The sequence below is a fragment of the Anneissia japonica genome, unplaced genomic scaffold, assembly GCF_011630105.1.
Source record: "Anneissia japonica isolate Jap-2015-1 unplaced genomic scaffold, ASM1163010v1 scaffold287981_len1045443_cov154, whole genome shotgun sequence".
In the NCBI taxonomy this organism is placed as follows: Eukaryota; Metazoa; Echinodermata; class Crinoidea; order Comatulida; family Comatulidae; genus Anneissia; species Anneissia japonica.
Window position 1 is genome coordinate 888,164 of NW_022695194.1, and position 12,192 is coordinate 900,355.

Sequence of the window (12,192 nt, forward strand, 5' to 3'; positions counted from 1 at the left end):
AAATTGAATTAAAAATAATAATATTATACACATATCATATAAGAATATATATTATATCTTGAATGTATTAAAAAGAAGTAATAGATACATAGTAAATAACACCTAAACTAAAAGTGTATTGGGCTACATGACAGATTATGGGAAGAATTGATTCTATACAGCAGATGACATGCCTGAGCTAAAAATGAATGTTTATATCCAGGGTTAGGTTTAATAGTGATTTGTCTAATTACGTTGAGATGAGTGAGAAATTTTGTCATACTATAAATATCCACAGTATACATTAACATTGGCATAGCTCTTCTTCATGACCTTGTTCTTAAGTTTGACTTATTATGTAAATGTTTTCTTGTTTTGTTCCTCAGCGGATGCGTACTTGTTACAGCTTCAGAAATATGAAATGCCTGCACAAACTGCGTCACCATCCGCAGGCCAAAAAGGTAAAGTAAAATAATTTCAAAATTTCATGATTTTTTTAATAGTTCAAAAAGTCATCATCATCAAGTGATCCGCCAATTGGCGGGTTCATGGCAACTACTCTCATTGTCTTTAACTGCTTGTATGTGTTTTTCTCTTCATAAACAGTTCATAAAGTATTATATTATTTATATTTCTGTCTAGCATTTTTATTACTAAAGTGTAAGCCAAATTGTCACCCACTGTGACAGTTGAGGGCAAAATGGGCTGGTAATTTTCACACAGCAAACTATGGAATTTCCCCATTGTTCCTGTGACTGGGGTAATAATGTGGAAAAGTGCTCTGAGACTTGTGTAGAGCGCTATATAAAAACCTGCAAATTATTATTACAGTAACATCTCCCAATTACAAACCTCGCAATTACGAACTCTCGATATTACAAACCCAATTTGCGACAATGACGTCATTACAATAGATCGCTTTTAACTACAAAAACACTTAAAATTGTATTTACAAAAATAATATAAAATGTTACATCAACTAAAAAAGAAAATATTTAAATCAATAAAGTGACAAAAGTTTAAAGCAAGACATATCGATCGTTTTCAGCTGAGATATGTTACATTTGAGCTGTGCATGCTTGTTCAGGCATACTTTAGAGTAAATCTCACTTTTTGTTTATTTGGATTCGCAGTTTTTAAGAAGAGAATAATAACACTTGTTTTGGCCATTATTTGGTCATGTTTTATTCCAAGAATCACTTCAAATAAGTTCTTCACAGTTAGCACAGGTATTTTTGGCTTCTGTAAAGTATTATTTTTTTGCAGAAAACAGTAAAATTCAAGTCATTTTTCGTGACAAACTTTTGCTCCCATGACAAGTAGGCCAACCTAGCCCTGTACTTAGTAGCATAAGCCTAGGCCTACCCTCACAACACTGAGATACTAGGAAAATTTGATCTCTGAATTACAAATTTTCTCATTTACAAACTCTGTTCGGACGGAGGGGTACGTAATTAATTGGGAGATGTTACTGTATTATTATTATTATTATTATTATTATTATTATTAAAGTATCAGCTTTTAATGTAGAGGCTCAAACATCTGTTGATATACAATTCTGGAGTGCCAATCAAACTTAACAACTGACCAATCATAACAAGGCAGGGAATATGTGCATGTCCTACAAACACATGTTTACCAACAAGCGCACGTTGTGTGTTTGCATATGTTTTATGCACTGTCAGTTTGTGAGACCTTCGCCGCAGTATCCAATGGGGGGGGGGGGGTGGCCTGGAAGTAAGATCCGTTAGCATTTTAATCGTGATACAACTTTTTGAATACTGTACTTTTTACTTTTAGGTACTACTAAACCCAAGACAACAGTGTCAACAACCTCAAATGCTGTCAAGTTACTGCTAGGCAACAAAGGACAGACCACTTCTGCACAGGTGAATTATCATTAACAACTGCATTTCAGATTTAAACACTTTGCCTGTAAAGAGCAACATTACCCATTCTTAGTAATGGTGTGTAGTGATCCATCAGTCCACCAGGAGACAAACCCTGCTCTTTCAAAAATGAGGCATGTTGTGGCAAAATGGCTAAGTTGTAGCAATAATTGAAATTCAAGTTATTGGTATTTTCAGATAAATGAGTATGTGATCTTTAAAATGAGGGGTCATTCATTGAAATTGGACATTTCAAGCCTAAGTTATTGGAAAGTAAAAGTACAGTACTCTTAGAATCAAGATAAACTGAGTAATTGCCTTTCAAAGTTATTTGTGCATACGTTGTTTAATAGAATGAATTATCAAAATAACATTAAATAAACAATTTGTTGACCATTTCCAGAACTAATACTTTGGTACATGATTAATAAGACATTAAACTTTTGATCTATAATGAAAAACAAATTTGGATTTTTAGGCAATTTTTTGAGCTCACATATTTTATAGGTCATTTACTCAATACTAGCCTGTGCGACAACTTAACCATTTTGCCACGACATGCCTCATATACGTATAGTAGAGCTAAAAGTATGTCTTTTATCTAATTTCAATAAGTTATTATAAGGATAACAAACTCTTTTTTTGCAGATACCACCTGCAACTACCAGCCAATCAGCAATGAGTGGTATCGCAGCCCTTGCTGCAGCTGCTGCAGCAACACAGAAGATCTCAACCGCTAGCACAATAACAACACCAAGTATATCCAGCAAAGCTATCCTAGCATCCTTAGGCACTAGTACCTCCGGTACCACACCTACAGTAATCACTCTTCCTCAAGGTATGCGTCTGGCACCCTCCCAGGGATCAACCTTCAAACTGGCATCCAGTTCAGCAGGTGGAACGCCAATTACAGTAATGGCCAAGTCAACATCAGCTGCAGGGCTGACGACAGTTAAGCCAATTCAAATTATACAGAAGTCCGGATTACCAGGACTCATAGCTGGAACCACTAAAACTGTTACGTTGGTACGCACATCAATGGGAAACACAACTATCGCTGGGGTAATACTTCATAATTATTTTTTATACAATTTTGCATCGCCCAGCATTTGAGGCCTGAGGGAATATGGAAAGTGTGTATGTGATACATTTTATATAGAGAAATATTGTCCTCTTTTGTAAACATTTTTTTTTCTTTTATTCTAGATGCCAAAGTTGAATTTGGTTCAGAATAAGCCAGTTAACATAGTGTCAGCTGCGGCAAATCTCCTATCTTCTGCGTCCAGCATTCAGGCTGCAAAGTCTGGAGTCGGTGGCACGACCATTGTGAAGCTTGTTTCCACAACAAATGCCAGTGGCAAGCCTACAACTATTATTACTCCAACTACACAAGTAGGAAACAAGACTCCAACACTGCTTGGCATAAGCAGCATTGCTCAGCAGGGCAAGACAATCTTGAAGACCATACCTGTATCATCCGCAACCAAGTTAGGTGGTGGCAAGGGGCCGACAATTGTCACTGTGACGACAAAAATGTTGACAGGGACAACCAATACACGTATTATTAATAGACCAAAGATTGTTATCACCACGCAACCGGGAAGCTCAATAGTAAGATCACCTGTAGCTGGTAGCGGTAATCAACCAATCACAATCATCCGTGCTGTGACACCCCAGGGTGGTACTGGTCAAGGACAGACAATACAGATCATTCCAAAGGGAAGCAGCAGTCTTCTGTCCCCAGGTTCCATTTTGAAAACCATTTCTTCTGCCGCAGCATCCGGCATCCCAGGAACATTAGCGTCTTCAGTTCTGTCAAAGGGCGGCATATTTACAATTAAACAAGCACAGCCTGCGAGCTCGTCAGGAGCGGCAGCGCAAGTTATATCCAATACAGCCGATGCTGCTAAGCTGATCTCAAGCATAGCTCAGGCAGCCTCTGCCAAACAGGGTGTTGGTAAACCAACTATGAAAACCATCACACTCTTGGACAACAAGGCATTATCCAGCGTGTCGGCAACACCAGCAGCTACTGTACTCACAACATCTGCTTCGACTACAACGGTCATCTCAACTGCAGTCAATTCACAGACCACTGTGACTCAATCCAGTATAGCAACTGCTCCATCTGCTGTCACAACTCCTTCTGTTGTTACAACCACTGCAGCTGTAACAATCCCTTCAGCTGCTATAACCCCATCTGCTGACGTAACCCCAACTGCTGTTTTAACTACTGCTGTAGTTGCTACTACAACCGTGGCCCCTACAACTACTACAACTATAGCTGTAAATCCAGCATCAGTTACCCCCACTGTTACATCCGCTACTCAATCTTCACCAGCTACTACAATCCCAGTGGCAGAAACTACAACCCCAGCGGCATCTACTACAACCCCAGAGACAGAAACAACAACCCCAGCGGCATCTACTACAACCCCAGCGGCAGCTACTCCAACGCCAGCGGCAGCTAATACAGCCCCAGCAGCATCTACTACAACCCCAGCTGCATCTACTACGACCCCAGCAGAACCTACTACTGCCAACACCACAACAGATCACAGTAAGCAAGATGACACTACAACAGAATTGAAGCAAGAGACTGAAAGCCAAGGTACAACCTTTGTCGATTAGAATTTTAAAAACTCAATTGAAGATAGTTGAATATGAAGTTTTATTTAGCTTTATTACAATTGATTAACTTGTTAGAGTTGTGAACAATGAACATTACAAGCAATCTTTACTATTATGTAAAAAAACATGTCATTGTTGTTATTACAATCTGTATTTAACATAAAGTCTCAAAAAGAAGCATGCCCTATATTGACATCTTGCAATGATTGTCTTGTTATTTGCAGATAAACCAGAAGAAAAACCAGAAGCAAAACCAGAGGCTGATAAGGAGACACCAATGGATACCACACCAAGCACTGATGCACTCTCCACTGACACAACTACCTCGACCAATGCTAATGATGGAGCAACTCCAATGGAGGTTGATGTAACTGCTGCTACCAAAGATGTCAACTCTACATCAGGTTTGTTGTTGACTTTAAGTATAGGTCTTTGTCGTCTAACTTCCATTTGTTATGTGACTGCCATTATAGGTCCTTGTTATGTGACTACCAATAGGACTGCCATTATAGGTCTGTATCATATGACTTCTGGTATAAGTATTTTTGTCATGTGACTGCCAATATAGGTCTTTATCATGAGACTGCCATTATAGGTCTTTTTTGCTAGTATAGGTCTTTGTCATGCGACTGCCATTATAGGTCTTTGTGTTGTGACCACCAAAGGTCTTTGTCATGTGACTGCCAATAGAGGTCTTTGTCATGTGACTGACAGTTAGGTCTTTGCCACACGAAAGCTGGTATGCTAACGTTCATTTTGTACCAATATTAAGCATTTTTTTAAGTTTTCAAGTCTATATTTGATTTAGTAAAAAGTAATATATTTTAATATTATGTTCTGTTTTAAGTCTGGAAAATAAAAGTGAATGTTGTGTATATTTTGCTGATTGTCATGATATATTTTCATTTGTTATAGACAATGATCCCAAGTCAATTGCCATGACGATAGCATCCCTGGCTGGAGTCAACATGCCTAAGCCTGTTTCTAGCTCTGCAGTTACTAATGGTGTCCAGCAAATGAAGTCAGAGAAACCCGAAGAACCTGTGAGAATCTGTTATTTACCTCAAATTCATTGTTCATTTCAACCTCTACATACAAGTCTTTGTAACATATTAGTTTTAAGTCACTACTTAAGTTATTTCTGCCTATTTTTATAATGTTTCAGTGGTGCCACAAGCTTTTATCGTTTGAATGGGGCCCCTATAAATGGTTGATTATACACCAATATACTACTTCAATCTGTATTTCTTTAAAGTAATGTTAAGAAATAATCGCTTAATTGAATGCAAGTTTTTCCTGCACTGTTGTATGTATACATCTGCTGAAGAGCTGCACATTTTTATGATCTGTTTTTTAACTTTCAGCCATCGTCCTCCAAGATTGTAATTAGAAAAGATGCTAACCAGTGGTTTGATGTTGGCATCATTAAGATCACCAGTACTGTGGTGAGCTACTATCACCTGCCATCAGAGGCAAGTCAACGCAATGAGGATGTAAGTAATGATTTGTTAGTAAAGGAGATGTAGCTTTGTGGTTAGATGGCTGCTTTCCAGTCCCATGTACCTGAGTGCAAATCCAATCTCATCAGTACAATTGTAAAGTGCCTTTCTTTGCAGAAACGAAGCGCTAACCTCCACATACTTAGGCACCTCACAACCCACAGGCAGCTGAGATCATTGCCTGGCCCAAGCAGAGAACAAGTAAACAATTCAAAAGAAGCAGTTGCAAAGTTTTGAATCATAAATAAATAATGCAACAATAAATAAAATAAAACTAAAAATGGGGTCAATAAATTAAAGACATGTCAAGACACCAAGATTTTTTTCTCATTACATCTTCATTGGTGAGAGTACTTTCTGGTAAAAGAAGAAAATTAGATATATGTTTTCTTTAATTATAAATAACAGTGAATATTAAAGGTAGTTATCACCTTGCAAAGTTTCACTTTCTTATTAACACTTTGGGTAGACAATCCCCATCCTTTTAAATTTGAAATGTCAACATCCTTCACTCACCTTCCTTTGATTGGCAAAGATTGCACATTGCACATGGCGTAAACACATGGAGGGATTATTGTAGCATGTAGGACCAGCGTAGTACTGTAATTTTAATGAATCCTCTTACTTAAATGTAGAGCCTGGCATATTATTACCCTCTCAAAATGTCTCGAAGACAATGGTCGTTGAGACTTTTATAATTTTGCTTTTTTAATGTTTTAGACTTTAAACAAACCATGTTGTTCCATGGTTGTCTGAAATAACAATTTATCATCTCAAAATCTGATCAAACTTTTTTTGCAGTCTGACAGACAAAAAGTCAAGCATGATTGGCTGGCTTTTTCCGCAAGTAAAATAAAACCAAGTTTCGTTCTTTATTAATATTATTTTTTAAACAGGATATTGATGTAGTGAGTGTGCTCGATCACAGTACCTTGAAGCGACAAGATTTACAGGCCGGTACTGCGTACAAGTTCCGTGTGTCTGGTATTAATGCCTGCGGCAGGGGGCCGTGGAGTGAGATCTCTGCCTTCAAGACTTGTTTACCTGGATATCCTGGTGCGCCCTCAGCGATACGTATTAGTAAGGTAAGTTACCTATTAAAGTTTTTGCAGTGGCATGGTGGTTACGTTGCTTGTCTTACATTCCTACTGAAGTAGGATTGTGAGTCAAATGGCCTAGAGGTTAAGGCAAAGTCGACGAAACCAACAACCATAATATTGGTGCTGGTTCGAAACAACACGCTCGCCTATGGTTCTGGAGGTAGAGTAAGTCTTCTTGGATAAGGACTATAAACTGTAGGCCCAATGTACACATTTGTCTCATGTGCACTGTAAAGGACCCAGTACATCTTTCTAGACGTGTAGGGGGTTACCCCGGTGTACTGGACTATCTCGCAGCCCCTGCCATTGTGGATTACCATCTGATCGTTTGGCTCCAGTAGGAGTTTGGTCAGTACGAATAGTAGACAAGACAAGGTTGAAATCCAAAGGAATTCAAAATTCATGAACATAAAATATAGGATGAAAACAATAAAAATGTTTATAACAACATCAAAAATCAGGTCACTCAAAGCCTTTAGCCTCGGACTTGGATTTTGGAGCATCTAAATTATTGTTCATTCTGTTGGTGTTCTTTTGTATTAAGTATTATACTACTTCTGAAGTAAAGATACAAAAACTGGAGTAATAATAGCCTTGAATATTCTTCTTAATTATTTGTTATTAGAGAATATTACTATTACTTCCTAATTATTTGTTGTTAGAGAATAATTTCTTTCTTCAGATGTATTTAATCTTACATGAAATGTTCACTTGCAAGCTTTACATATCTCTTTGTAAATGATTTATTCTCTTTGTTTTTTAATTCATTGTTTAATTATGTCATAGAGCTCGGAGGGAGCACACTTGTCCTGGGAACCTCCGACGAACACTGCCGGTGAAATCCTTGAGTACTCAGTCTACCTCGCTGTACGTAACGCTCCCGGAATCGAACAGAAACAGAGTAACCAGCTGGCGTTTGTACGTGTGTTTTGTGGGCCAAACCCATCCTGTATCGTGAGTTCTTCCAGTCTGACCACAGCCCATATTGATCAAACCAGTAAACCTGCTATCATCTTCAGAATTGCGGCCAGAAATGAGAAGGGGTAAACAATATTCTTGGTTGCCCTAATGTAGTGTAATATTATAATAATGATATTAGTATTACTAATAATACAAAAGGAATTTTTGCATCAATAAAGCTTAGAAAAGTCTGTTATGTTATCACACTGAACTCTCAGTATGTTCCCAAATACTTATGGAAAAAAATCTCATAATGATTTGAATGAAAATCATTCTTACTAGACCACCAAAGTTGCATTTGAGTTTTCTTGACGCAAAATTCCCAATGTAATGTCGTTTTAGTACCTACTGCAATATGGATGAGAATCAAAATCAACCCTAGCCACACACGCAGTGGACTAGTAAATAGTCAAAAATTGATTGTTGGGGATGAAAAATTTCAAAATGTGTTGTAAATTTTGTTTATTGGTTGTGCTTTTAAAAATCAATTTATATTAACATCTTGTTATTTTTAATTTTTTTTTCTAGTTATGGTCCTGCGACACAGGTAAGGTGGCTGCAGGATAATCAAGCTGCGTCCAAGACAACAGTCAAACGTCCAATCAGTGCCGGTGATAACAGGTACGCGTGTTCAGTGAAGCGTGACAGTTTGTACTGTATGAGTCCAATCTGTACATTAAAAGTTAGCTGAATACTTCCTATGTTGCGAAGAAAAGCCAAAGCAGTCACACCTCGCAAATCATGTTTATGAGATAGTGGCTAAAACATGTTGGAATGTCAAAACTTTTAAAATCTATACATCATGCTATGCTAGTATTTTCCCCATTTTTAACTTTAACACAACATTCATTAATGATTTGGTAAGGGTCTCTGCTTGAGAAATGGCCAAAATCGTAAACTTTAAAAATTGATTTCTCAAATACTGTTTTTATACAGCTGTATGTAACTTTTGTAACGTCATAACAAAGTGTCAGATTTGAATGATTATTTTACCATTTTATAGCTTTCATTTCGCTGCTTAACCCTATTTCAATAACTAAAAATCAATTTTTGCGAGGGGTGACTGGTTTGGTTTGTCCTTGCCACATATGTTTGTTGCATTTGTGTACAATGAATACAACATACTCAGATTATTAAGGCTTCATTGATCTCATTGTTAGGAGAATGGATTTGTTGTTGAATATTTCATAATTACATCAGCTGATATAGATTTATAATTGTAATAATGGCCATAAAGCAAACACAGCTGTTTAGACAAGGGAATAACATTAAACAACATTGAACATTAAACAATTCACCAAATGATAACATTAACATAATACACTGTAAAAATAAAGAGTGTAGGGCCTAAATATGCTATATACAAAATATTTTTAAAGTAATTTTTTGAAGACAATTGTGTTTTTTTACTAATTAACTGAGATTTCAAATTATTAATATTATTATTATTATTTTTTTTAATAAAATATATTAAAACTTTTATTTACAGTAAACCAGCAACTAAGAAAATCAAGTCAGATGAAGGCACAACAGCATGAGACAGTGTTCCTAATTGGCCAAGCAACACACAAACACCCAATCAGAAGTCTTGTACTGAATGACCTATGGTTTCTCACGCTGTCTGACAGTATGTAATATATAAATCAGTATTCCGAAAGTATCTGTAAGCGTAACGTTTGGAAGCTGAGCTAAATGTATTGTTAGCTGCTTCAACAGTTTCTCATTTTACATTTTTAAGATATTCAGTAACATATGATTCTCCCTTTTTCCTTGTGTCTTCAGGTAAATTATAATCTTGACACATATTTCTGCCCGATTGAGATAGTTATGTAGTTATATTTGTGTTGGAATCAATAAACAACATTACTACATTCTCTTTAATAAGTTGACTGCAATGGAGAAGGATGTAAATATTCATCTTATTTAGGTACAAGTTGTTATGCAAGGCATTTGTTCAAACATTGCGATGTGAAAATACCCAATCAAATATTTAGATAAATAGGTAAATGTTCCCAGAATTTCCAGCCGAAAACTTGTTGCATTTAAAGCTTGCTTGCCAGCATGTTTTATCTTCAAAACAAATGGCTTGGAAGACATGTTATAGCGCCCCCATTTACATCATTTTGAGAGGAGTGCATTGGTATATGGGCGTTAAGATGTAAATCATCATGCAACATGTTTTTTTAATTAGTTTACTTTAAAAGTAAACATTACTTAATGGAAAACAATTCATTTTGGTATTGCTTAATGAATTGCTCTACATCCCAGGGACTTACAGAATATTAAGTTTTAGTTTTTAAGGTGTATTTGATACGAAATTGATAAACTGTCTGTAAATATTAAAATGATTTGAAGTAGGAAAGTTAGTCCCTTAGTATCTATCACTTAACACTACCATAATATGCTTTAGTTCGACTAAGAAACTTGTTGACTATTTAATCAAATTAATTTAACTGTGACCTGTTTTACTATGTGCCTGACGAGTTTTATGGTCTTTTATAACCTGGGTGTAGTTAATTTCTGATAAGATATTTGTAAGTCCAATGAAATTGAAGAATTTGTTATTAGAAGTATCTTTTATCAGATGATTTGGGTATTAAAAGCAGCCCTTTTTAAGTAAGGTAATGTTCTTGTAAAAAAGATGTAACTTGCATTCTGTTGAAAGAACATTATTTTGCTTATGACATTCTATTAAAGCTTTTCATGGATGCTCAAACTTCTTATTTGATAATAGAGCACTTTATTGTGCAAAACTGTTAAGCTCAGTTTTAAGTGAAAACGAGTTGTAAATATGTAAAAACGTCTACTTAGGGGTTTCTTCTTAACAAGTGGTCGAGGCAGAAAAAGAAAGATAATGTCCCCTAACTGTAAAAAGTTCAATTATCACTTTATTTTTCTATGTTCCTTAGTTTTACTGTAATTGCTGACAATAACATCTTGTATGGAATCTTCATTTTTTCCTGTTTTTTCTTCTGTTGATAAAAAGTACAATAATTCTGTATTATGGTGTGTGATAAGTGAAGTTATGTGGGATTTGGAAAAAAACTGAACAGGAAACCAGATTTCGAATCTGAGCATTGAAACTGTACATGTATTTTGTTTGTTGAGAATTCTACAAAGTTGATGTTGGACACATATTTTTTTTATTATGTTAGTTGGTAAGGGAGGCTTGAAAATGAAATTAGAAGCATATTTACAGTACATCTGTTGAATTGAACTAATAAAATTTCAGACAAAAAAATAGGTTTCTAAATGAATACTGTATATGATTCATACTTATGCCTAATACTTATTTATGATTGATATTTAATGTACCTATTTCTTCCTCATTTCTGATAAAAAAAAAATTCTAGACCCTGTTTCATTGTAACCCTTGACCTGTCTCATTGATATCCACTTGTAAATAAGCTTCTGTATGTATTATTGTAGTGTAAGTTCTTTTTTTGTAAATACTATTTTTCGCATGCTTTATAATTAAATTGTAAAGAGACCGCCATGAAAACCCAAGTTTTTAAGGGTCAAAAGTGTCATTGTCAGTATTCTAGACTTTAAGAATGAAATGGTATGGATAAAAGGTCACACTGAAGGACCCAAGGATTAATCCCTGAATTGTCATTGGAGGATGATTAAGTTTTGTTCTATACTTTCTATGTATATATGGCCCAATGCATGTAATACTGAGCACACCAAGGTAATGATAATAATGCTGTCCTTTTCTGTACTATACATATTACATTTTCTGTCTTCTTTTTAAGAATTTTTTGTGATATTTTATTCAAATAATCTCATTCTACTATGTGACTGGTGTAGCATAGTGAACAAGTCATTTGTGTCTTTTCAATAAATCTACTATTTCAAGGGAAACATGTTGTATGTGTTATTTTGTTGTTATTGTATTCATTTGTGTGTCTTTTTAGAAAATTAATATATATATGGCAGATGTTGCAACCAAACCGAATTTTTGTACAATACTGTCCCACATTTACTTCATCGTTAATAAAGGATCTTTGTCACAAACTAGCTCAATGTAATTGTGACCTTGTTGATTCGAATGTTCCATTGAAGTTGATGACACCCATGATAGAAGTTATTACAGAGGTGATTGTAATGTCATGAGATTGTATTTTTAAAAAT

General features: G+C 35.7%; 1 protein-coding gene across 2 annotated transcripts in view; it reads left to right on the forward strand.

The window, feature by feature from the left end:
- Positions 1-11,922, forward strand: part of LOC117101404 (host cell factor 2-like) — a 28,853-nt gene extending 16,931 nt beyond the window's left edge. The window contains exons 8-18 of one of the 2 annotated variants that reach the window (XM_033241380.1): positions 366-440; positions 1,780-1,868; positions 2,517-2,930; positions 3,075-4,479; positions 4,724-4,903; positions 5,415-5,542; positions 5,864-5,992; positions 6,895-7,083; positions 7,885-8,141; positions 8,587-8,679; positions 9,548-11,922. In XM_033241380.1, the coding sequence (XP_033097271.1) occupies positions 366-440; positions 1,780-1,868; positions 2,517-2,930; positions 3,075-4,479; positions 4,724-4,903; positions 5,415-5,542; positions 5,864-5,992; positions 6,895-7,083; positions 7,885-8,141; positions 8,587-8,679; positions 9,548-9,596 (3,008 nt within the window). In that variant the 3' untranslated portion in view covers positions 9,597-11,922. The remainder of the gene's footprint in view (positions 1-365; positions 441-1,779; positions 1,869-2,516; positions 2,931-3,074; positions 4,480-4,723; positions 4,904-5,414; positions 5,543-5,863; positions 5,993-6,894; positions 7,084-7,884; positions 8,142-8,586; positions 8,680-9,547) is intronic. The other variant, XM_033241381.1, reaches the window with a different exon arrangement.
- The last annotated feature ends 270 nt before the right edge of the window (positions 11,923-12,192 follow it).